This window comes from Pleuronectes platessa, chromosome 14 (genome assembly GCF_947347685.1).
Source record: "Pleuronectes platessa chromosome 14, fPlePla1.1, whole genome shotgun sequence".
Taxonomy (NCBI): domain Eukaryota; kingdom Metazoa; phylum Chordata; class Actinopteri; order Pleuronectiformes; family Pleuronectidae; genus Pleuronectes; species Pleuronectes platessa.
The window spans coordinates 7,728,754-7,754,604 of NC_070639.1; the positions used below are offsets into that span (position 1 = coordinate 7,728,754).

At 44.0% G+C, this 25,851-nt stretch overlaps 1 protein-coding gene across 9 annotated transcripts in view; it reads right to left on the reverse strand.

Moving 5' to 3' along the window:
• Nucleotides 1-3,995: 3,995 nt before the first annotated feature.
• tbc1d4 (TBC1 domain family, member 4) overlaps nucleotides 3,996-25,851 on the reverse strand; it is a 30,157-nt gene continuing 8,301 nt past the window's right edge. The window contains exons 4-23 of one of the 9 annotated variants that reach the window (XM_053439334.1): nucleotides 25,491-25,735; nucleotides 24,487-24,576; nucleotides 24,052-24,156; nucleotides 23,222-23,354; nucleotides 23,021-23,112; nucleotides 22,802-22,912; nucleotides 21,641-21,763; nucleotides 21,075-21,134; nucleotides 18,717-18,934; nucleotides 18,080-18,238; nucleotides 15,280-15,437; nucleotides 13,795-14,007; nucleotides 11,986-12,147; nucleotides 11,514-11,672; nucleotides 11,192-11,292; nucleotides 10,957-11,100; nucleotides 9,072-9,231; nucleotides 8,713-8,882; nucleotides 7,350-7,526; nucleotides 3,996-6,756 (exon numbers count right to left, since the gene is read on the reverse strand). In XM_053439334.1, coding sequence (XP_053295309.1) covers nucleotides 6,526-6,756; nucleotides 7,350-7,526; nucleotides 8,713-8,882; nucleotides 9,072-9,231; nucleotides 10,957-11,100; nucleotides 11,192-11,292; nucleotides 11,514-11,672; nucleotides 11,986-12,147; nucleotides 13,795-14,007; nucleotides 15,280-15,437; nucleotides 18,080-18,238; nucleotides 18,717-18,934; nucleotides 21,075-21,134; nucleotides 21,641-21,763; nucleotides 22,802-22,912; nucleotides 23,021-23,112; nucleotides 23,222-23,354; nucleotides 24,052-24,156; nucleotides 24,487-24,576; nucleotides 25,491-25,735 — 3,011 coding nt within the window. In that variant the 3' untranslated portion in view covers nucleotides 3,996-6,525. The other 8 variants (XM_053439335.1, XM_053439336.1, XM_053439341.1 and 5 more) reach the window with 8 other exon arrangements.

Consider the following 25,851-nt stretch of genomic DNA (forward strand, 5'->3'; position numbering starts at 1 on the left):
AGGGTTCTAGGCATGGGCAGCACTATCTGTGGCAGTGTAAAGTGCATGTGTGTGCACGTACAAACATATTTGTAGGATACTGTGTGCGTTTCTCAGACCTCCAGAGGCTTCACAGATGAATGAAGCATTGGATCAGGTAAGCCGGGCGACAGTCCCCAGTATGTGTTTCAGGCGGCCCCCGGGGGATTTGGGGTAGTCTGTCTGGCAGACCGTCGGGGGGCATGAGGTGAGGAGAGGAAGAGTGGCTCTCGATCAGGACAAAGATGAAGAGGGTTTCGACATGACAAGCAGGCCATTAATCACAAGATTCTGCAGGAAGTGTTAGTGGGTTCCCGCTGCTCTTGATGGAAAGAACCAAAGGAACGGACCGTACTAGTCATGGGAATAGGAAGTGTGTGAGTGCGTATGTGTGTGTGTGTGTGTGTCTTTTTAGTTTGTGCCTCTTCTGTGGCTTCATTATTGCCCTATTCCCTATTCCCTATGACGTTACTGTCTGTGGCCGTGTACCATCAGCCCCTCTGGCAGCTACATCCATGACAGGTACAGAGGGAGAGAGAGAAAAGAACTCCGTAGGAAGCAAATCTGTCACCGTGCTAACCAAAACATGTCGGTGTGGCGGTGCTGTGTGTCCTGGTGCACGCATGTGCATGGCGGCGCAGTGTGGAGAGCTGATTGGAATCCAGGGCAGCTACAGTGAAGAGTTTATTTCTCAGATCTAGAGACGGAGGGGACGAGTACAGAGGTTCAGAAAGAGGTGGAAAGGGTGGTACCTCTGCAAACGCTGAACTATGAGGTGCTGTGAAGTGTGTGTGTGTCTATGTGTGTACTCTATAATACTGTGTATTTGTGTTACCTCCTCAAGACCTTTTCCAGCATAAACACTTTTCACCTTGTCAGGACCAGTAGACCTCATGGGAACCAAAGTCTGATTCTCACGATACAAAACCCCATTTCTGAGGTTCTGGTTAAGGTTAGGGGTCAGACGTAAACTGTGGTTACATTGAGGTTAGGCCTGGTTTTGGTACGGCTGGCCACTCTGAATACAAGTCAATGCAAAGGAAGGATCACACACTCAGGATGTGTGTGTGTGCGCATGAGTGTATATTTGTGTTCAGGTTAAGGTTAAGGTTGGGAACATAGTAACTATGGTTGAGATGAGAGTAAGTTTCCAGGAAATCAATATAAGTCATTCTAATGTCCTCTGAAGTCATGCAGACACTAATGTGTGTGCATGTGTGTGTGTGTGTGTGTTTCCATGGCCTCGGGGGAGCCAGCTCCTCTCCCTGGGTTAGGTTGAGCCCATCTGAGTCTCTCTCCCACCCCTCCAGCTGTTCCCCCCCACCACCACCACCTCCAACCTCCCCCCTCCAGCCGCATCCATCCAAATTCACCTCCTCCCAGTCTCTGTCTCACGACTCCGAGCCCAATGCCGCTCGGATAAGAATTAATAACAGCTCTTCACTTGTGTGTTGTTTGTGTTATTCGCCTCCAGACCACAGTGTCGATTTGAATTGCAGATAATCATGGTGCTGTGAAAAGTTGAGCGCTGGACGACCTGTAGTTGTTTTGCACTGACCGCTGCAGCCCAGTGTTTTCTACTGAATTGACTCCAGCTTTTAGACTGCGCCACAAGCGGAGCGGTATGAATTCCCATATAAGGCAGGAGGACCCTTTCTAACCTCCTCCCTCCTCCTCCTCCTACTCCTCCTCGTCCTCCCCCACTCTCTCTTCTCAACCCCCTCACTCCCTCACTGCAACCAGCTCTCACTGTCAGCTCGCTCTTCCCTTTCTGCCGAGACTGTGGTCCAATGCCCTTAAGACACACACACACACACACACACACATGGACAAATATCTTATCGAGGGCGGCCTGAGAACAACAACACTATGTGTATCTCTCTGCTTGAGCACTGACACTTGTCATTTTGTGTTTTCATTCTGTCACTCGCTGAGGTACCTGTCTGGACATCTTCATCGCTGCATCACTGTCAGCCACACAACACAGTAAATATGAGACACAAACTGCAGACCAGCCTTCACAAATCCAATGGGAGGGATGAGAAGGGAGCGGGAGGTAGAGACGGATCGAGGGGCAAAGAAACTGACAACGGAGAGAGAGAGGGAGAGACAGAGAGAGAGAGAGAGAGAGAGAGAGAGAGAGAGAGAGAAACACAAACAGCCGATAAGGCCCTCGGCAGAGGAAGTGTCATTCTCAGCCAATCCCCAGTGGACTCCCAGAATCCCACTCTTCCCCTGCTGCAGGATGTGTCTCCGTGTGGGAATACGCGAGGAATGTGGCCCCTTTTGTTTAGTGTGCGATAGGCTCCTGGTTGGCGGTCATTTGTGTGTCTTATGTGTGACAAGCTCCAGGCTTGGCAGAGGCTGATCAGAGCAGTCCTTTCTGGGTAAGACCCTCCCAGGAAAACAATGACTGGTCTTATGGCTGCTATCTCTCAAAGCCCCTCCTTGGCCGATGGAGCAGTTGCTGGGCTCTCGCTTGGCTCCATATCCCCGGACTACGGATTAAACAAAGGTTTACGAGGGCATCTCCCTCTAAAGCACAATTAGATAATCTCAAGCAGCCCTGCACTGATGCCACTCATCATGCTAATTTGAACGGGATGATATTTAATGGTAATGACTTGGATTTATACTGGTACCTGCAGGGCAGCTTTCCAGAGTCATGAAGTCATCGTTTTATTACGGTTGAAGAATTGGTCACCACTTAATTCAACCCGAGACTCCAAAAGTGTTTTGTGGACACAGACACTTTACCCACCCGTCCATCAGCAGAGTAGATTATGAGTGAACTTTCATTTTTCGGTGAACTATCCCTTTAATGGTAATAATCTCTCTGGTTGCATTCCTTGCACCACCTTCATATATACTTTTACACTTGAACTCATCCATATTTGTACTTTGAATTGCCCTGCTCTGGTTTTGTGATTTACTGTTCACGTCGGTGTAGCTGTTTATTTACTAATTTCTTTTAAAACCAATCTCCATGAAGTTTGTGGAGGGGCGGAGGGGCGACCCGAGGAAGAACCCATTCAAAGTCTGATCTGGAAAAAAGGAGTTGATGATGGATCTTTTTCATTTTATGTAACATTGTGAGATAAAACATTTGCACTTGGCAGAGTTATGGTTTATACAATTACCCAGATACTTTAGCTCATTGTTTAAACCACTTCTCCATTACTTGTAGCTGTTTCAATACTTTTATACTTTTATTTGCTAATTCAACAGCTCATCAATTTTGAGCGTTTTCATTCTTCACCAAATTCTTCTGACATGAGCTAATTCAACATTCCTACATTGTAGCTTTTTCACTTTTTAGGCTATATTTCAACATTGGCTGTCTCTTATGTTTTTACATTATGTTATCTATTATTGGAATTCCTTCATAACCCTAGGTAACTATTTCAACAGTTATTAGCTTCCTCATTATTTACAGCATACTTTTGACATTGGCTAATTCTACTGTTTATCTATAATTTGCCCAGCCATGTATCTTACCATTTCAACAGTTTAACTGTTTTTAGCTTTTTACACTTTTTTGGTAATATTTTTAACATTCGCCATTTCTACCATTCAGGGTTTATGTTCTGTCTATCCATTATTTGAGCCAACTTGCTGGGGTGTAGTAGTTGTCAAGTACCTTGGTTTGTTCTGAATGATCCACATCATCAAATCAGAGATATTTCTAATTTCATCCAATGGGCCAACAAAAATATACAGTTTAAATGTTTCACACAACCTGCTGTGGATTTCCCCTCTGATCACTGCTCCTCTCTCTCCCCAAGGCGTTAAAACAGCCTTTAAATAGAAATCTAAAACTGTTAAGGCCTACCATGGCCTTTTATGTAATAATGCATCCACACAGACCATTTCAGCTTGAGGCTGTGTCCTACACTAGGTGTGCTACCTTGTAGACCAGTAGGGGAACATGATTTCTTTATGAGAGCCTACCGGGCAGGAAGGACATTCAGACAGAAAACAAGGCAAGGTGAGGTTTATTGAAGAATTCATGACAGTTCCTGTGTGCAGCCCTCATGTTGACTGTCTGAAAACAGTGATATAGGCACTATTTAGTAGTCAGGACTCAGAGGACCTGATCTAAAATAAAGACCCTTCACTGACTACAACCAAGTGCTTTACATTGGATATCGATAAAAAGGCCTCCAATCTCGGTTAATGGAGAATAAAGGCCAACATTCAGTTATGGCACTACAGAATAAGCTGAAGAAGAAAAACAATTCATGTAATAATGAGTATACAATAACAATTCTTTTTTTAGTGTCAAGTTTTTACTACCAATATTTGGTATTTTCTTTCAAGCTTTTGTCTTAAACCTAAAGACGGCTGAACAGGTGTAGTGACAAAAAAGGTTTTCGCATTAAACGTACAACACATCACGGCATTTTTGGGGGAGATCATTCATTTCTCAATCATCCTTTCATTTTCGCAAAAGAACAACCACATCTTTGGTTCAATGGTTAATTTCTGTTATGGACAAATACTCTTAGTAAGCAGAAGGAAGGTCGGAAAGCTGTCAGCGGTCGAGGCTCCCACGGATCCTTCAACTGATTTAAAGACGAGTCTTTTGACATGTTTCACTTCCTGGAGCGTTGAGAGGATCCCTGCTGTTCTGAGGCCACCGTTTCTCTATTATTCATGAGAAGTTTGGAGCCAACTTTTTACATCATCACCTCGATAACCACAAGAGCATTTCCTGCTGACGGAGGAACGTCAGGCTGCATTTATCAGCCCATCAAACTTTTGAGTCAATTAGCTCGCCCATCTTTGCAGAGAGTCGGCGAGTGCTGTGGGTATATATGAAAAAAAACACGCAAGGACTGCTGAACACAAACAAGTTGCCTTGCACGGCAGGAGTCGGAGGATAAAAGTTTTAGACATGAATGTGTCACCACAACTCGTCACCAAGGACATGACGTCTGACAGACATTTTTGATAAAGTAAAAAAAAAAAAAATCTTGACAGACATCACCTTGGTTTTAATGTTCGGGGGTTTTATGAAAGCATGGGCCTGTATTGCTTTCAATCAAACCCTGGCAATGGTGAATCAGACACAGGGGTGGGATAAAACAAAAGTGAGGAGAGAGCCAGGGACACTCTTTGAATTAATATAAACTGTCTGCTCCTACACTCAGCCAGTTCACTGCTCGTGTTGTGTGTGTGTGTGTGTGTGTTTCTGCACAGCGCAGAGTTTCTGAAATGTATCAGAGGAAACTGAAATCTCTTCTAGGTTCTTATTTGCTTTGCAGTCTTGCTTCTCAACTAAAACCCTTGAGTTTTACTGCAAGTTTTTGTACATGTGACAGAAATCAATGCAACTGCTGATATGTTGTGTGTTAAAATCTCGAACCAGGCAACTGTAGCTGCTCGTCGTCCCACATTCTGCAGGAGACCTTCTGACAAATCTCGTGCCGGCAGAAACAAAAAGTCATAAAGATTTTTGTTCAGAACTGGAGCATGTGATGTACGCTACATTCAGACGGCCCCTCCACCTTTGTCTGTTTTTCGGTGCCTCCTGGGAGAGTGTGAACTCTTGCCTCAGCGGTGCTGCAATGAGGCGACACCGCGGTCAGTCACACAGGAAACTGAGAAGGCATGCAACATCACATCCTGCCTGAGCTTTGGAAGAGACACTTCCTCCTTAAAAAAGCAGTGCAAGTAATAAAGACGCGACTCTCAAGTGACAGCAGCTGGGCGGGGCTGAGAGATGAGCAGTGATATACTGCGGCTGAAGTCTAAAAAATGGTTTGAAAAACAGGTGCCTCTGTGGAGAAGAGCAGAATAGAAATAGATTTTACAATGATCTTTGGAGAGAAAATTACTTTCGCAAACATTTCAAGTGAATAAAAAGGTTATGACACAGCCATGTGATTAGCCTGAGGCAGAGTTTCCATCTCAAACACACACACACAAGAAAAAACACCGGGTTCTGGATCGCGCACACTGGTAATGGCTATACGTTGAACCTGAGGTCCAAATTGTTGACAGCAGGCACCTTCTGTTCCCTGCTCTGTGTTGCTACTGGTAGTAAATACGTGAAGGCAGTAGTGAAAAAAGGGGTTTGCAGAGGCAGACACACTGCTCACTTATGTCAATCACTTAGAAAATGTCCCTGTGATTACCAGGAGATGTGAGCAGGGAGGGATGTGGTGCATCTCACCTCCAAACTGGCAGTGAAAAAGATGAGAGGGAGCAGCAGCCCTGATGGAACAGTCTGCTCGCTAATGTGACTGAAGCCATCCTCCCACCACTCTTATTATCTGCTGACAAACATCACCTATACATTTTCCCATACAGGCTGCACGTCTCAGGTCAAGCCATCGCACATTTACAAGACGCCACCGCCGCTGTTGTTCAGCAGCAGCAGCAGCACAACGAGAGCTGTGGAGCCGAGCAGCACTCCACTTAAAGCAGTCTCCATTTGTTCACTTCAGTCTTTCTTTTTTCTGAGCGTCTGCCCAGAGCAGCCAGCCAGCCCCCTGGTTGCCATCAGGGCTTCTTGGCTGCAGTTTTGGCTTTCCCGTTGGGTCCTGTTTTGATCTGGGTCATCTCCACATCTGTCAGGGTGTCGGGGGGAACGCACGAGCGCATGCGTTCTATGGTCTTCTGGTGGGCTGCCTTCTCCTGCTCCAGAGAGCGAATCATGTGCTTCATTTTGCTCTCCCGAGAAAGGAAGGTCTCCATGCTGGTCTCGAGGGTCTGGATCTTCTGCCGCGCAGCCTGGAGGACACACACCATGTACCTCAGTAAATACAGGGGATGATACCAAGATTTCTAGCTCAGTAGCAACTGGCAACCAACACAAGTGTGACTTTGTTTCTTGATCCTATATAAAAATCTCGACAATAAAGTGCAACACAACATGATTAGAGTGTAAATTATTGTCTTGTGTTGATAAAGAAACAAGTTCTAAACTCCAGGATTCTGTTTTTCTTTGTCACATCAGAGATCAACTCTTTGACCTTTATTAATATGCAGAACCTGCACAGATTTACATGTTACTGATCATAGTGACATACGAATATTTGGACATGTAAAGCGGTAAATTCCTTTGTCTTTCTCTCGCTCTATATGTGTTTTTAACTTGTATTTTAGCGCCATCTATGGGCAATCTGAGACACTACCAGTGGCAGCTGTGGATATCTGTGTGTAAACTCACCAGTCCATCATGACATTTACACATAACCTCTCTCAACGATGTAGCTTTGATATAATAGATATTATTTTAAATTTTGTTAAAAGAACCTGCTGCTGTGTTCCCCCAAATCACAGATGTGGCGGCAGATAAAAAGATTTAATTTTCTCTTCTTTACCTGAAGTTTTTCTAAAAGGTCCATGTTCTGTTTCTTCAGCTGAGTGTTCGTCTTTTCAAGTTTCTCGAGCCGGTCAGAGTCATCGGGCAGCGGCCCGGCCTCGATCATCTCATCCTGAAGGACGTGGTACTCCACCTCGTAGGCATGAAGCTGCTTGGAGATGTCCATCTCCATTACCTGGTAAACAGAAGGTCACACGGGGAGACACAGATTCCATCAGTTATATAAAGTTATAAGGTCAAAGGACATTTTGCTGTATAGAGAGAAAACCCTGGAAAAGACATAAACCTGTTCAAGGTATATGGATGCACTGGATGAAGTGTGGCTTCATTACCATGAGCACACAAACTGTAGATTATTTTGAGTCAATCACACATCACCCTGTTCTTCTGCTGCTGCACTATTTACTTATCTGCTGTGTAAAGAAAAAAATCTACAATGCCCAGGTGTCTTAGGCAATAAGCTTTATATAAATGTTGAATACGTATTTGTGAAAAAATAGTCCTTCGCTACAAACAAATGGGTTGGGGGTTGAGGGCCGCATGTAGGCTGGGGAAGCTGAACTGAACCAACACTGTCATTTGATTTGTTGACAGATTCAGAACACTGCCAGCTTTATATTGGTATTTATTAATATGTTGGATAATATTTGTAGAATTTTTTTAAAAAACCTCAAAAGATTTAAGGTCCTCCATTGTGTTTAAATTTTGTTATGCCAGCAGCTGAACAAATACTACACAACACTTTTGCTTGTTTCTGAGCCTGACTCAAACCCGACAGACGTGCTGGTTTCCACTGACCCTGACCCAAACCTGACATTTTCACTAATTACAGGCAGATGCAGAGTAACATTTTTATGTCAGATTATAAGTAGACATAACCCAGCCCAACCCGACCTGAGCCCGAATAGCATTTTCAATTTCTTTCCCCCCCGACCAACTGGTCCTGACGGGCTCGGGTCGGGTATCCACGCACAAGCAGAGCAATCTCTCTCCTATATACTGTGAAAGCACATTATATTTAAATGCCGTTTATCAAGTTTTATTTGCATTAAATCTGAAAGTAATAAGTCGTATATGTCGTTTCGATCTGCTCTCCTTTCCACATTAGGCCACTGTGCAGTATGTGATCTGACAGAGCCAATGAAGAGTATTGATTAAATAGGTTTATAGCTTTGTCTTGAAATTGATTCAGTTTAACTACACTATAAGAATATTATGAGTTGCATTTTCCACCATCACAAGAAACGAGCAGCTTTCAACCGGTGGCCAATCATCCACTGAGGATTACCTTTACACGGCTCACTGGGCTTTGTTATTTGTGAACCTGAGAGTGTTTTTCCTATTTACTTTGCACTTTGTACCTTTGCAATGGTCTGCTCCATCTGCGTCTGAGTGAGGTTGGGAAGTGTCGTTTTCAGATAGTCCACGATGCTCTCGAAGCCGTCGCACTCCACTATCTCCCCCTCATGGCTGCTCAGCAGACAGAGGGCCACTTTAAAGATCGCCTCAGTCCCCTGGGCAAACACAAAATCTGAAGAAAGACACAAAAAAAAAAAAAAAAAAAAAACACACAAAAAATGTAAAACTGAATATTTCACACATTTCACCTTTAAGTTGTAATCCTTTATGAGGCTGTTTAAATATAAACCTCTTGTATCGTGCTGATAAGTATTTTGTGTGTGCGTGAGGAAACACAGGAGCCATTGTTCTAAAAATATACCAAAGATGCGGGACACAAAGCCGAGGGGGAACTGGGAGGCGAAGAGGGTGAGGAACCACGGCGCGGCGTAGAGACTGGGGCAGATCTCGTGCTCCTCGAAGTGATTGTACAGCTCGCGGTGGTAGTCATGCAGCAGTCTGGAGAGCTGGTACATCTGAACCTGGGGGAACATGGACAGTGTGCACAGATTTAAACCCACAAAACTGAATAACACACATACAGGTCAAAACATGCTGGGCCACAACAAACTGGTAAATCAGGATCTGACGGGGAGATAAGAGGATAAAGGGCGATCTGAGTGTTATACTTGCTGTCAGATGAACCTTTGCCCAGGCAGAGAGCTCGTGTTGTTTTAAAGACTAGCTGAGACACGTCCCAAGGCCCCAAAGAATTTGATGAGTTATACGGACACTCTGACAACTGACAGTGATCAGCGAACACAGACGAGAAGCAGAAGTGAGGTCGAGGCAAAACAAGCCTGTTATCACTCTTACGGTTTCCTGACGGTTAGAAATCACCGGAGTAATACCTTCACGTCCTCGTACTCAACCATTCAAGAGAAGTGGCAAAAAGACGTCCCAGCTCTCTGAGAAAAGGTTTTGGACTGGTTCTTACAGGAGCACGACTGCGACTGTGCTGAGAGAAGCAGGATCTGGCAGCGCAGCTAAACGCTTACCTGACACAGATTAAACATTACCACGCCTGCTGTGGATTTCAGCCCAGTGAGGTGATGTTTAACAGAGGCTGACAGACTAGGCAGGTGTGGTTTCAGAAAGAGGTGGAGACACTCGACTACTGTTTGCTCTGGACTACTAACAACCCACAGAGGTGAAGGGGGGTGGGGGCTTTTTACAGCAGGCAGATGAGAGATAAAAACTCAATGTGCAGTAAGAGTCCGGTAAATAGGTTATAAACCTACATATACAACTAGAATGGCACCCAGTGGAGCCAGAGACTGACAGTAAATTCAAACAAGGCGTATAAGTAAGACACATTACATTATCTCAGCTACACAATGGTGGTAGTTACAGGTGTGTAGGCCCTTGAAAACCAGAGTGAAACCCTAAGAAACCACATTTAAATCTGCTAATTACATATTTTTATATGTATCTGCAACAACTTTGACACTCTAAATATATATAAAACAAAGTTTTCACTCCACCACCTTGTTAGATAGTTTTGATGGAACACTGCTGACCAACTGGCCAACCAACAAGCGAACAAACAAAAAACATAACCTCCTTCAAAGAGGAACCATTTGATCAGTCTGCATCACCTCCACCAGACAACACTGCAGCAGAGGCAACAATGTAAACTTATGGGCCGACTTCTCGTTGAGCAAACATGTGTAACGTTGCCAGACTCTTAGCAAAGACCCAGAATTTAATTTAAGTCTTTTATTGGTTAATAAAGGAGGTCTAGTGGACATTTTGTGGACTGTTGCAGTTGCCCAGTTAAAAAAAAATAAAGAATTCCCTTTAAATCACCACGTTCTGACTCTTTTCATGATTAAATATATATATTGTATAATAATATATTACTCTGAACCCCAATGCTTCCTTAATTCTGCGCCTATGTTTCAAAGAGAAGAATTACAATACCGGGGAAACTGTACATTACTGTTAAATCTTATAACCCTTTGGTCATAACTTGCATCGCTGCATATCACAGGATCCTTTTTATTATCCTAGTGGCTTCAATGTTGAGAGAATTTTTTTTGCACTGGACAAGAGGACAGCTGTTTATAAAACAGTCTATTTTAAAAAGTCTGTTGAAAACAATACATAAATCGTAAACCCTGAATTGACTTGTAGGGAGTTTTGTTTCCACAGAGTAAATCATAAATATCAAACAATACATTAAAGAAGCCCATCCATCCACCGACCTGCAAAGAGACCATGTCGGGTCTGTACTGTCGCCTGATGCTGAGGTCGTACATCAGGAACTTCAACATGTCGAAGGCCTGCTCTTCACTCATGTGCAGCAGCAGGACTCCAGCCACAAAGCTGATTCCCTGGCAGTACCCAACCTGTGCGGCACAGAGAAAACATTTTTCATGACACACCCCACACTGTGGCCTTGCGGTGATTTACTGTGGGCAAGGGGATTAGAGTGTGTACCTCTGTGTCCAGCAGAGAGTAGGCTTTCAGGAGGTTGTAGAGAGAGAGCTGCCCTGCACCAAGCTGGGCTGAGAAGTACTGGTGGGTGGGGAAGGTCCTGCCTGAGGAGGGGGACACAAGAGATTCAGTAAATGTGAGATTTCTGTGGGATTTCAACGCGACAAGAGGCAGTGGCGGATTTTATAACGTGTTGTCATTCAAGTTCACCCCCAACTACAAGAAAGAACAATCTATGACACTGACAACAGATAATCAGACTTTTTATTTATAGAGCTGAGGCTGAACTTTAAATTTCTAAACTTGTGTATAATCCTGTGCATACCTAGATCCACCAGAATGGCGTGCTGCTGTGCGGTGAGCTGCTTCAGGAGATCCTGGTAAGGTGTGTCCGGGGCGTGGTGGCGCTCGGGGAGTCTGTGACGCAGCCGGTGCTGGTGGGACAGGAGCAGCCAGACCTCCCCATGCCTGCTCTTTGGAATACCTGCACACAAATATGAAGATAACATATGGTCAGTGGCAGGTTATGGATTTTTCTCAATCAGGAGCCAAAAACATAGCCAACAAAAAGCTTAGGGAAAAAATGATCAACAAATCGTCATATTTATTGAGACTGGGGAAACTCAGGGGCCAATCGGATGTCAGCTGGGGCCAGTGCTCCCGTAGCCCCTCCCTTGGAGCCACCAGTGCATATGGTCATTCAAAACCCCACATGTTCACTGGATCAGTAATCATGCCTTCGCTTCCCATTCCTCTGACTCTCCTGCACAGAACACACGTGCACACACATCCTTCACCTTGGCAGACAGCGCGGTACACCTCCTCCTTGTCTTGCAGGACCGTCGTTCGTCCAGGGGCTGTCAGTTTTCTCTCCCAATATGCCTGTGCATCTTTGGAGCACTGGCCCACTTCCTGGTAGTCCAGCTTCATCTTGCGGATGTGCAGCTCATCTCTGCTCGCTGCAGCGCGACAGACGCCCCGAAAAAGAGAAAAGGAGATGAAACAGATGAGAGGAATTTATTCAACATCATTTTGTCTAATAAGATCCTCTTGTCGTCCCAGAAAATCAAGACCAGCAAAGAAGGCTGAACTAGAAAAGCACAAAGCCCTTCGGTTATTTTTTTTTGTCTTTGTAGCTGATTAAAGGACGAATAACCACACCTTATGTCACCAGTTGTCACGGGAAGACCACACAAGCCAAAATACCCACATTAACATCAGTATCTTTAATAAGTTGAAACCATGATGGAGAAGCTACATCAGTGGAAAGAGATAGAACAAATAACCATAAAGCACGACCGTCCCTGAACATGCCAACGAAATAAGCAGAATCGAATGAATTTAAAAACCGACACCAAGAGGCATGCAAAGCATCTGACCACCATCCCAAGGGCTCCTTCTTATTTCGCTTACCTTCTATTGAAAAGCATTATTCACTGTTAGGTTCTCAGACCAGCATTGGTGTCATAGTAGCAAACAAAAGGAAAGAGATGTGTTGGTATAAAGAATCATGAAGACGACAAGCAGCTGCATCCCCAAAAAACTCTTCTGTCACTCCTACTTTTGTCCGAGTGAAAGAATTTGAATGAAATCAAGATTACGAAATAAGTGCTAGATGGAGTAACACTGCATTTGGTGGAGGGATGATCAGTGGGTGGATCCAGGATTTTTTATTTCACTCTCTTTAACGATGCGAAATAGAAAGGTTTTCAAAAAAATCTTAATTTCAAAGAGAATTATTGAAGAAACTTCCAGGAAAAATCTGCCACATTTAAGGGACTGATATTAATATTTATGAATATTATAGTTTTTAAGAGGAATGCTGGGCCTTGACGGGCTGTATTTAAAAAAAAGAAATTCCTTTTCTAATATAAAAAGGTAGATAGTCAACTTGAATGTCCTCTTCTTCCTACTCCTGCCCTTGTTTTTAACTTCCTGTTGTGAGAAGAGTGGTTTTGAGTGGGGTTTGAATTGGAGTAGACCATTAATATCTTAGGCCAGTAGAGGGCAGTGTTTTTACAAAAACTGATATGTCATTTATTGTAGTCTGAAATATTAACACTGTTATGGTGTTTTCCCGGAGAATTAGTTTGATGCACTTTAACTACCGACTGCATGGACGTTTGTGTAACTGCATGTGTTCAAATGTGTGTCACTGTGTAACACCACAACACGTCGCTCTAAATATAACGGTGCTCTAGAATCCAAAACCAACATGGCAGCATTTGACTTCTGACCATAAACTGAAATGAAAAAGCTTAAAGAGTCGCCTGCTCTGTAGCTTCTGTCCCCGTCCACACTCATAAAGCCTCAGTTAGCAACAACAAGACTTTAAGTGTGAGAGCGCGTCGCGATGAGTGAGTGTGAACATTTTAAGACTGTAATAAATATCTTCACAGGCAGATAAATCTCAACGGTAAGACCCAGTGGGAGCAGCTGCAGCCTCATGACACAGTATGACATCCAGCAGTGGCTGCACACAAATAAATTCACTAAACATTAAATAATCCAATCACAACAAGACTGCAGACATCTTGTTCTTCCTGTTTTTCATGTGACCTCATGTTATTATAGTTATTATGTGCACAACAGTGACTGATGCTTACCCTCCAGTCTCTGGTTCTCTTTCTCCATGCGCAGCAGCAGGATCTGCTGGTGGATGGCGGTCTTCCACAGCCCCTGGTAGTCGGCGGCCGTCTTCTTAGGCCGCTCCCCGGACAGCGGGTCGCCCGTAAACAGCAGCGGACGCCCAAAGGGGTCCAGACCGGAGGCCGAGCTGCGGGGAGAGAGAGGCAGCAGCTCCCTGGCATCACAGTGATCTAAAACACAACAAGTATAAAACATCAACAGAGAGTACGCATGGGAAACACAGCTTCAACTCAACCATCATTAATAATTATGCGTAATATGAAAGACCTGGTCTGGAATGAGTTCACAAAAGATAATCACCCAACCCTGTACCAGCACAAAAACTAGTTGGACCATTTTGCAGCTACAGAGCCAGATATTTGTCTCTGAAGTTCAGGGCTAAAGAAAAGCACAACTTTGAATGTGATGTCCACTGCAATGTACTGCATGTCTGATGTCTTTTTAAGAATATTTGTAAGAACCTTTTATGGGATATTTATAGGATTTTGTCTTTTGTAAGTGAAATCCTCTCTTCTTTCTGTGCCGCCAAATATATAAATAAATAGTGAGGTGCACAGGGCGGAAAAACACGGCGCGCTCAGAATCTGAAAAGCAGCGAGCAAACTTCGCTCTCATTAAAAATGTATATTTGCATGACAATAAGCTGTGTGACCTATGACCTTTGCTAAAACGGCAAATCAAGAACACACCTCATTGCTTTATCTTTTCACCGCTGCATCACTATATGAATATTTTGCCACTTGCCATTTTTTTGGGGCATTATTATTTGCTCGTTTTGTTATTGAAAAAAACCTTTCTGGGTCCTATTTGGACTGGTCTGTACTATTATAGGGAAAACACTGTATTAGTTGTGTAAAGCTCTTTGGATACAGACAAATAAAATATGAAAACAGGAGCTTTTCAAAAATATAATTAGATTGTTCAGATTCAGTTGTTGTCGTTGAAAACATGTCACCAGATATTTTGCAGCATTATCACTTTAATTATAATTTGTCTCAACCCAGTGCACAACTGCTCTGTTTAAAAGAGCAACATGTCAAATCAAAATGAAATCAGAAAAAGCAAGACTTATTGAATAATTGGTAAGCCGAGATGTTTTTAGATTAGATGATCTTAAATTTCTCTATAATTCCCTGGGTACGCCGAGAAAGTCTAACAAACTGGTCATGGGAACTGGGAGGATCAGTTTCACAAGCTCCTTCAGCAGTGTTTTTCCTACAAGGTTGAAGTGTGAAAATACTTATTTTCTTTCTCTCCTACTGTTTTATCACATGTATGCATTTAAATATAAAGTCAAATGTTTCAAAAAAAGTAATTTCCCACAAAAACCAAGCACTCCTTCTGCCCTGTACTCATCTTCTATGCACTTGTGGATTATTCAGAGCTTATTCATTGTGCATCATCTTGTGTCTCGCCTGAGCTGTTGGACTGTGTTACCAAACCTGAGTGTTGCATGGATGCAGATGGCTTGTTCATAGGCGAAGCGACCCTCAGGAAGATCTTCTGCCTCCAGGAGACCCTGCGTGGGGTCGGGGGGAGACCTGCGCTCACCGAGTCGTTGCTGCACCCGGACAAGGTCCTCTTCCTGCCCTCCCCATTGCTACGAGAGACCACAGCAGCGTCAGCAAGTGTCGGCTTACATCAACTCTCCTTCAGCACTTTCTTACAAATGCACACACACACACACGCACGCACACCTTTCAACACATGATCACGCACACATCTAATCTCTGACACAGGAAACCATACACAAGCTTCTCATCCAAGCAGATGAGAAGCGGTCGAGATGAATCTTAAACATACTGATGAAAAAAACATGTGCCAGGTATTGACTGATTCCCAGTTTCCATGTTAATGAAGCAGCAGTTCACAGTTAGTGTGTAACACGACAACAGACATCAGCCACAGCCGAGGCACATGCAGGCGTTTCCGTCGTCTGTAAGAGAAGTTGTTCATGTTAGTAGAGGAGAAAACGTGGTGAAGAAGCTCGTGGGGTTACTGTTGCTGTGTGCAGAGCCTTTTAAAATGGATTAAAAATAAATAGGATTAAGCCAAACACTTGGTCAGAGCTCCGGCGAATCTTGAAGGGACAGTTTTGATGCTGCAACAGCCACAGTTCAGTGTCTGCTTACATGTGAGTCTCTGTGAAGTCAACCTGCTATTTGTGTTAGCATACTACAAGTGTGCTGCTTTCAGTGAATGAGTCAGAAGGTCACATAAATTACACCCCCACTATTATGCATATTAGCGTGGTATATTAATAGTCAAGTACTATTTTGTGCAGCATGCAACTACAGACCATCTGTAGACCAAAAGACTTCAATAAAAATACATTACATTCTTTTTGCAATGACGAGACCTTTAGTGTCACATGTGAGACTTTAGATCATGACGAAGTTGTCTGAAAATTGAACCATATCAATGTTGTTCTGTTCCTCAGTCTCTTCCTCTCCTATTGTTTTTTTCCTTATTTTATACCAGTGCTCTTTGCCAGAGCTCGTGAACATCAGTGAAATGAATTAACACATATTTGTTATTTGATGCATATGTATGAATAAACACGTTGAAGTGTTTGCCCTGAAGATCAACATAAATCATTTTGGTTGACTCAACACTCTGCGTACACACATCACAAAAACCGAGCTTTAAACATTTTTTAATAAAATCAAGAAATGTCATTAAATCATTTATATTTTCAATAATTTCCTTCTATTAAAGAAACAAGGTTTCTGTGTCCCTCACTGAAGTTAACTCGATTACTACAGTAGATACGAAGCTAAGTCAGAACACAAGAGCCTGTCCGATCATGTGGAAAAACAGGAAGTGACCTCTCGTTGAGACAAATGTCACTGACACAACAATCTTTTTTGCACAATTTTCCGTTCTGCACATTCACCACAGGCTCTTGAGCAGATTTTAATCCCTCACTTGACTTCTTGCATGACCACGTATTGTTTTTTCCTGTCGGTTAAGTCAGGAAGAAAGTCAGCGGGCAAAATGTATAGTGCAACAGAAAACAAACCTCCTTGCAAACATGCTGATATATTCAGAATGAAACACCCAGCAGGTCGAGGCTTTACAACATCTCCTCTTTTACACCTGCTTTTATTCATGTTCACAGGAAACATGAACCGAAAAATAATTTCCTGATGTTTCTGCTGCATTATCGATCAAACGGCTCAGGCACAGCTGTGGTGGAGAAATAACATTTTACAATTGGTCGACTCCGCTGAACCTCATCTATAATGGAACTGTTGACCTTTACTTCCTGCCATCCACACACCAGGACCCTGTGGAGGCAGCGTAAGGAGAGAAGATCTGAACCAGGCACACCACAGTATGTTGTGTTTTCCTGAACAAACTACTGCAGCTCTTCACAGATGTATTGGTTTAGCCGTTTATCGATCTGTGCCGGAATTCATTTTCTTATTTTACAGAGTACCCATGACGGAAAAGATTTACACGTATGTTTATTTTCTTAATTCAAGTGCCACTCTTTTCATTTATAGTTGTTTATAATAAAGTTTATGGTTAAACTGTAAAATATCAAGCCTCAATTACATTTCTTTGTCATGAGGGTTTAAAAAAGACGTCTTAATAATCATTCCCTTTTTTTTTATAAACTACATATGTCAGCCAAAATATTGGTATTTGTAATTTTTTTGTCCCTAATATCGGTACCAGACCTAAAAAAAAAGCCATGTCAGTCGGGTTATAGATACTATATTATTTGTTTGATTATTGCAGCTGAACATTGACTGCACACTTTCAAAATAAAAACATGACTGAAATGAGAGCTCAGTGTAGCAGCTCTACAGCACAGTGAATGCCACTGCTCAGGAAAAGTGATAGCAAAAGTGTGAAATGTCGATACTAGAGGCTGTAAATCCAGATTTAAAACAGTTTGGCCGTGCAGACAAAGATTTATGTTCACATGCATAGGCAAGAGGGGGGGGGGGGGGGTTATCAGCATCCCCTTCTACTTCTGAGTGAAGAAGCAAGAGGGCCGGTCCGGCTGCAGAGACGATGGAGAAAAACAAGCTGGAATAACGCGAGTAAAGTTGCTGGTGATAGACAGGAAGAGAAGATACAGGGACAACAAAAAAAAAAGCTGAGTGTTAAAATATTTGACAGCCAACATTCCACCAACGAATAGTCTGTCCCTCCCTCCCACCCATCTCATTCCCTCTCATTTCTCTGGCCGGTACACTTGGGTCTAAGCAGGGGGGGGTCGCCTCTCACCTCTTGAGGCTCCCACTGTCTGCCAGGGAGCTCAGGGAGCCCAGCGAGCCCTGGTAAAAGCTTTTCAGGAAAGTGGGAGCGGAGAAGGAGGAGGGGAGGCCGAAGGAGTCCGAGGACTCGCTCTCCGAAACGCTGCGAGTTCTCGAGGCGGCCACGGGCCTGGGCGAGCCGAACATGAAAAATGCGCACAAATGAAAAAACAAACGTTACACAAAAGAAAAGAGCCTTCTGGTCGGAGCACAGAGGAACTCATGAGGGATCAGAACAGAGGCAGGAAACGTGTGATGCTATTGTTTTGAGGCGAGCGGAGCAGGAGGTGAAGAGGTTGAGGACTGATCAAAGTGCTGCAAACGGATTACAACGTCTGTGTGGGCATCAGAGGTCAAATAAATATTTAGTTGGTGACTGAAAGAAAAGCCAACAGGTCCTTACTCGTTTCTTCAGCAAAGTAAGCATTAGCCGAGTCTTCAAACAAAAAACAACAGCCCCTTCCTTGTGGAAAACTTTTAGCACAATTCACTCAGCAAAACATCAACTGCAGCAGCTTTTCTAAAGAGAAGCCCATTCTACATCCCTGACTCTCACACATGGAGAAATGCAGTGATGGATGCAAACTGTGGTGCAAAGTGTCCGTTACCTGCTCTGCAGCAGCTCCGGGGCGACGGAGTTCTGCCTGCGGAGCGGCGCCTGTTTGCTCTGACAGGCCGGCTGCCCCTCGAAGGAGATGCGTTTCTTCACAGGTGGATGGCTGAAGGTGTGGGCGCGCCGGCGGAACTGCGGGCCGCCTTCCGGGTCCTCGTCGGGGAAGGCAGGGGGGGAACCTGGAGGGGAGTGACCAGGAGACTCCTCATCCTGCTGAGGGAGAGAGAAAGATGTCAGCAAGACCTGTAAAAGCATTTTATTAATCATGTGTAATGTGATTAGATTTTCTGACTGTGAAGTTGAAAAACACATCATCCAAATTCAGCTAAAGTGTTCAATTTAGCTCTGCAGGTCATAACATGGATATAAGTTAAATTCAAAGAATTCAGATAGAAAATCATCCCACGAGTCTAAATACAAACCACACACAGCGAACCACACACTCATGCTACAGGTCTGCACTCACCAAACCAATGAAACCCCACAGCCAGACTCATTCCAGGTTCAACTTTCCTCTCAACACTGTCGCCTCACGCCTGGCAGTAAACAACTCCCACATCTATTGTATTCTAATGGTGGACGTCCTGTGACTCAAGGTATCACACGCCATTGGTGGGGAGGATCTCTGCAACTCAAACCCTCCAATCCCCTCCCATCATGCTTTTAGAGACGGCCCACTCCACACACCACATGACAGGAGAAACTCAGCAGCTTATTGTATCTATATATATATATAGAGAGACACAGAAATAAAAAATCTAATCATCACATTGCAGAAGCTCTGCTCATCTGTTGCACCGTCAGCTGGACGCATTGTTTTTGTGATTGTACATTTGAGGAAGCTGATGAGACGAAGTGGCTCAGACGCTCGTGCAGCGCGTTGCGTCCTATGACAGAGCGAGGAGGAGGAAGCCAGGACACACACACACAGCTCAGCAGACGCACAACTGCACATCCTGACTTGAATTTCCTGCCTGGTGGACCATCCACATCCTGATACAAGTCCCCAGATGACAACTCACTCACTAGATTACAACAAGGCAGACGGCATTCTTCGGATTGTCAGGAATATAACAAAGCAGGAGCACAGGTGAGCCTTGAAGGCGTCAGATTCTCTCTATGAGCAGTTACACATACTGTGTAATGGAATAAGTGTTGATTCTGCATTGAACCATCAAAGGGGCGACGTCTTCGAGTTAGACAGGCTGCGTATGAAATGATCACTATTTGCTCTTCCTGAGTGGGATTGTGTTTGTCTGGGTCTCAGTGACTGAGTGATTGGACTTAAGTAAATCTGTAAAAGCCAGTGCTGTATCTGGTAAGAAGTGTAGCAGCTTCATAACATCACGTCTAGCTGCAACTTAATGGCTCAAATTGTGAATTATTTCCCTCACTATTATCCCTAACCCCCGTCATCCTTAAAGGGAAACTCCACCGATTTTACACATCGAAGTCTGTTTACAGTCGTTTCCATCTTATATGGTTTTTATCACTATTTTTACTAATTAAAACAATCAAACAAAAACATTTATCTCCAAAAACAAATAAATACAATTCATTTTTGTTTAAATCTGCAGCAAATCACACACACTCAGTCCCGAAAAACATCGGGCCTGACATTTTTCATCAACATCCATGAATTGTTCTCTGAAAAAAATCAAGGAAAATGTTCACAACGCCCTTAAGAGATCTCGCAATGCTACAGAAAGTGAAAAATAAATCCTGGATCCAACCCTCTGGTCCAGATCAGGACCTAAATTAAATGGTTTCTTTCCCGACCCCGACCTCACCCTTCTAACATGTTTTCCATAATAAAAAAAGCAGAGCTCTACGGCCTGCAGCTCATCTCTGCTTGAGGCTATATTAGCCGCTACTACAAGCCGAACACGCCCGAATCAATGACTTGTCATAGAGAGTTGCATTGTAGGTAATGTAGGCACAGTGCTTAGCTCAGAGAGAATAACATAAATCTTTTCTTCTGGATTGATTTTTATCTTTTTCATTTATAACCATGAGTCTCTCCACCCAATCATGACTGACGGGGAGTCGGTGGGACGACATCACACCTCCACTGCACATTCTGCACGGCAGTGACACAGAGGAACCAACAACCCCAAAAGGTTCACTGACACTTCTGTAAACACACAGACCGCTTCATCGGGAAAACAGATCAGAATCATGCATCCGTGTGAGAACAGCTCTGTTGGCAGCCTCCCTCTGCTGACAATGATATAAGTGAAAGAGTTGGATGTAACAGCTGGAGGATGACATGCTTTCATAAGCCACTGAGTCAAAGGTGAGAATTCCCAGAGTCCCCTGAACGAAGTTCCCAGAATTCTCTGGTTCCTCTTACTCTGTCGAAGCTGCCGATGCTTCCTATGCTCCCCAGGCGGCCTCGCATTCGGCTGGCACCCTGGTGACAAGAGGGGGTTACACAATATGAAACAAGGCAGATAATTAAAAACATGTATTATTAATAAAACATTTTTAAACAACCACTTTCTTTCTGTTCATGACAATTTGTTTGTTGGGATCAGCAATACAATGAGAAAATCTTCAATGGCAAGAAATACAAAGGTCACGTATATCCTGACATGGTAACATTAAGTCTGTGAGACAATAACAGATGGCAGTAGAGGTCTCAGACTGCCTGGGTTCTTTTACTGGGTAATTATTCTGCTGTCCCACTGGCGGATATGGGTCACTCCAAATCCCCTGAATGACAGTGACACATTAACCGCGACTGATACAAAGACAGAGCAGGAGGACGAGTGAAGGTGCACGGCACGGAAACTAGAGTCTGTCTGGTGCTAAAGAAATAAGAGACGGGGGAGAAACTGAAGACGACAGAAGGGAATCAGATGAAGACAAAATGTGGGGTCGTAAAAGAAAATGTGTTCGGGAGAAATAAAAACATACCCGGGCAAAGATATTCTCTAGAGAGCTGGTGAGGGAGGTGCGTGCTTTGTTCTTAAGAATGTCAAGTTTGAAGCGACTGCTGGAGGCTGCACCGTCGCCTGCCGCTGCGCTGTTCGCTGCATTCTGTCAGACGACAACAAAGCACAAGAGAGAAGAAACATCAGCGCACAAATAATTATGAATATGCGTGTACAATAAGTTAGTTCCCCCCTGCAGCAGCAGAGCACATGGCTAAGGCTGCTGGAAAGAGCCTGAGACTGTTGGTTGCTGCTGTTGGAGTTCTGCCAAGAGAGAGATAATATTTAACGTACAACGCCCCTCAGGCCAGATCACGATGGAGTAATAATCCACCAGACTGTATTTTAAATGTCAGGTTTGAAACATGAGACAGTGAGTCAATTCAGAACCAGGAACATTATGAATCCAGTTTTTGGAAACTTTTTACGACGGCAACAAAAGCTGGAAAATTTAGCCAACAGGACAAGGAAATATGATTTATTTTATTTTAAAAACTCTAAGGAGGAAGAGAGACACATTAAAGTCTTATTAAATTATACACTACATAAACTCAATTCCTGTCACATCTGAATTGACTTTTCAAAGATTTCAGGATACTAATGGTCCTTTTAAACTCTTTTATTCTTTGGTAAGTTAAATTAAAACTCCAGGAATGAGAATCTGTCGAAGGCTCATTCCTGCTATCGCACCAGAGGAATCTAATTATAACCCACGCGAGGAAGTTATTGATGTTGTTTGTTGGTTGGTTCTATATTTTAATTTATTTGATTGTTTGTAAGTAAGATTACACAACAATTACAGGATGAATTTCCACAAAACTTGGTGTAAACATGTGATTCAGGTCGGCGCAGAACCCATTCTCATTTGGTGCAGATACGGATCGGGGGCAGATTCAGGACTTGCAAGATGGGGCGGCTTTTGACATTTTCACTGTCTTCCCAGGGAATAATTCTGGGATCCTGATGAAAATCAGGCACATTTAGGGGACTGATATCAATAGGTGTGTGTGATTTGGTGCAATTTGAATGAATTCAAGGGGAACGATGGGCCTTGGCGGAGGGGTGTCCTCTGCCGAGTTCCATGTTAGTACTTTCCCTCTAATTTGATTTATTTTTTTAAATGATCTACAGGAAGCGTGTTTACCTGAGGGGCTTCTCCGATGTGGAGGTGGGTCTTTTGTTTGGTTCCACAGATCTGTCTCAGGTGGAGAATCACCAGCTCATTCTCCTCTTGGTCTGACACGGGCTTCAGTTTCTGTACACATGGACAAACAAACACTCAAAACTCAAGATGTAAAAAGAGTTGTTTTTAGCTATCTATCGTCAGTAAACCTGTCCCTAGTGCACTTTCTCTAAACTTTACCTGAACTCGCTCAAAGACCTCAACCTGCTCTTTGTCTGTCAGCTCGGACAAATATTTTTGGATGGCTAGCTTTGCTCTGGGTGGGTAGAGACCTGGAAACAGAATTAAAAAATACTCTTTCATTTTGCTTTAACTCAGAGAAATAGACAAATTTATAAAATATGAACGAGTCAGGTCGGAGAGAGGGGTTGGATGTGTGACCTTCAATCCGCTCGCAGAGCTTGTGCAAGTCGTGCATGGGGCAGGCTTCACAGAGCTGGATCGGGGTTTTGTCGCTCTGCAGGGCTGCTGCAGTAGTGAAGGCCTGCTTCAGGGTCAGCATCACCTCGTCCACCTGACACACACACAGTCAAACAGAGGACAAGACACACACACACACACACACACACACACACACACACACACACACACACACACACACACACACACACACACACACACACACACACACACACACACACACACACACACACACACACACACACACACACACACACACACACAATAGATATTTTAGTTGAGATTTAAGTAACATATATGGCTATGACCTCATTTAGACATCAGCCCTGAGTGCTCCAATCACAAGTGGTCAGCAGCAAGTTCAGGCCTACTCTGACATCCTCCCACCTGCTACAGTTTGACAATGAATCAAACATAAGTTCCCTGTACTCAGATACACACAGACACAAATGGAAATGTACCTGTTTTTATTCAAAAGTGTGGTCTTTCAGTTTGAGAGCAGGTCTAATTGAATTCACTTTTAGATTTTGTAATGGTTTTAGTCCAAACTCTGTGCACGTGTGAAACGTCAACTCTCAGATTTCTACTCTGAACGACAAAATTCCCCCAAACCAATAAAACGCCAGGTGTTGGGCTGACAGGTGAAATGGTTCCGCCCTTGTTGGAGCACTTAATGTTAAACTGTCGACATGTGAGCGGGTCTCTTGGGGAGGGATTGCTTAAACAGGTGTGATCCGGGCCTAAGAGCAAACGCTGAAGTCATCATCATTTATGTCATCTGTGCGACTTACCAGGGACTCACTGGCGCACTGGAAAACGTAGCACACATACTGACGGGGCCCAGACTCCGACTGGTCCCTGCCAACCAATCCAAAATGGTCGGTCTGTTTGATACCCTGGGTCAAAGTCAAGAGAAACGGGAAAATATATTTTTAGCAAAGGACAGGGCATACTTTTGCACATTATACTGACAATAAGTGCACTGGAAACATAATGGCTTTTAACATTTTCCATTTTCCACCATTTACAATCTGGCCTGCATCAGACTCCATCACTGATAAAACATAATTTGCAACAATTAAACACTCAAGGGAAAAAAGCTCAAATGCAGATTTGTGCATCCAGAAAAGACATGCAAACATTTAGTCCGAGCTCATTGTCTGAGTAGAGCTGCGGCAGAGACACAAGAGAAAAGCTTTGGAGTGCGAATATAAAAATAGACCAACCTGACAGCAGGATGAGATGTCTTTGAAGTTCTTCTCCAGCACCACTGTCTTGCTGTCTGGACTTATGAGGTTCACTTCAAAACGCCCCACCTGTGGTCACACACGTTCACGCAAGGGCTTACAACACCTTCATACTGTCGGCAGATCATGGGCATAACTCAAGGCAGAGCATATATCAAGTCAAGAATCTCCTGACAAGGGCTGCGACTATTCTGAGACCCGTTCAATGACTGACGTAAACTCACACACACCCAAAAATCTGAATCAAGGTCAACAAGTGTGCACCAACGATTTTTCCCATAATTGACTGCTATGTGGAGTATCATATTGAGTTTTATGCTCCAGTTTTTTAAATTAGCTCCATGAGGAAATGGGCACGGCGTGAAAGCCTGTGTGGTTTTTCATGAAGTGGCGGCCTTATGGTTTCAGCAGTCGCAAATTCGGCTCAGGAGTTACAGCCTCTTTAACTGCAGCAGTAACACGGGGCTGAGCGAGTCTGTACATAATGACTGCCAGCCACGTGCACATAAAAATGATTTGCAGCCAGCGTGGAGCTCACGGGGCTGAACTGAACGCACTCAGGGAAGGGTTCAGAGCACCAATCTGAGCGCTGAGGTGAAAAAGCATTTGGTTTTCCTGGTGTGACAAACAGGATCAAGTTCGAGACAATTTATGATTCGGGGGAAAACAAACACATCAATCTGGTGGATGGAGGAGAATATTTATAGTTCTGCCTATACACCCGACGTACAGTACAATCTTGGAGTGAATCCAAAGAGCATTACATTGTAGGTCACTGCAAATGACTGGAAATCAAATATAATAGATCCCCTTGTTGAGTCCGGGCACTTGAGAGCAAACTCAGCCACGTGTTTTAATGAGAGAACATTGCTGTGATGATAAATCTCCTCCGAGTCAACCGACTGGAAATCTACAAACAGCAGGGCATAAAGAGAAGATCGTCCTAGTGAACCGCCACTTTTTCTGTACTAAACTTCCTGTACCTGGAAGAGCATGGTGCGGTTCTTGTCCGCGTCAGACGGCTGAACGGTGTTTGGTTCGCTGGCGTGTCGGCGGCGTGTGGGGCCCAGGATGACGCCTTCCCCCGGCTTCCGCTGCAGACCCCCGGCCAGGCTGCTGCAGCGCGTCCGGAACTCCTGAGGCTCCTCGAAGCCGGAGTCCTCCAGGATGCACTCGGGGAACGCTCCTCGCAGGCTGCTCTGACTGGTGCTGCTGGAGAGGCCTTTACCTGTGCATCAGACACATACAAATGTTATATATATACTCATATTTGTAACCTGTAAGGTATTGCTCATACTGGTACACTATAACCCACTTTGATTTGATTGATACCTCCATTTGAAC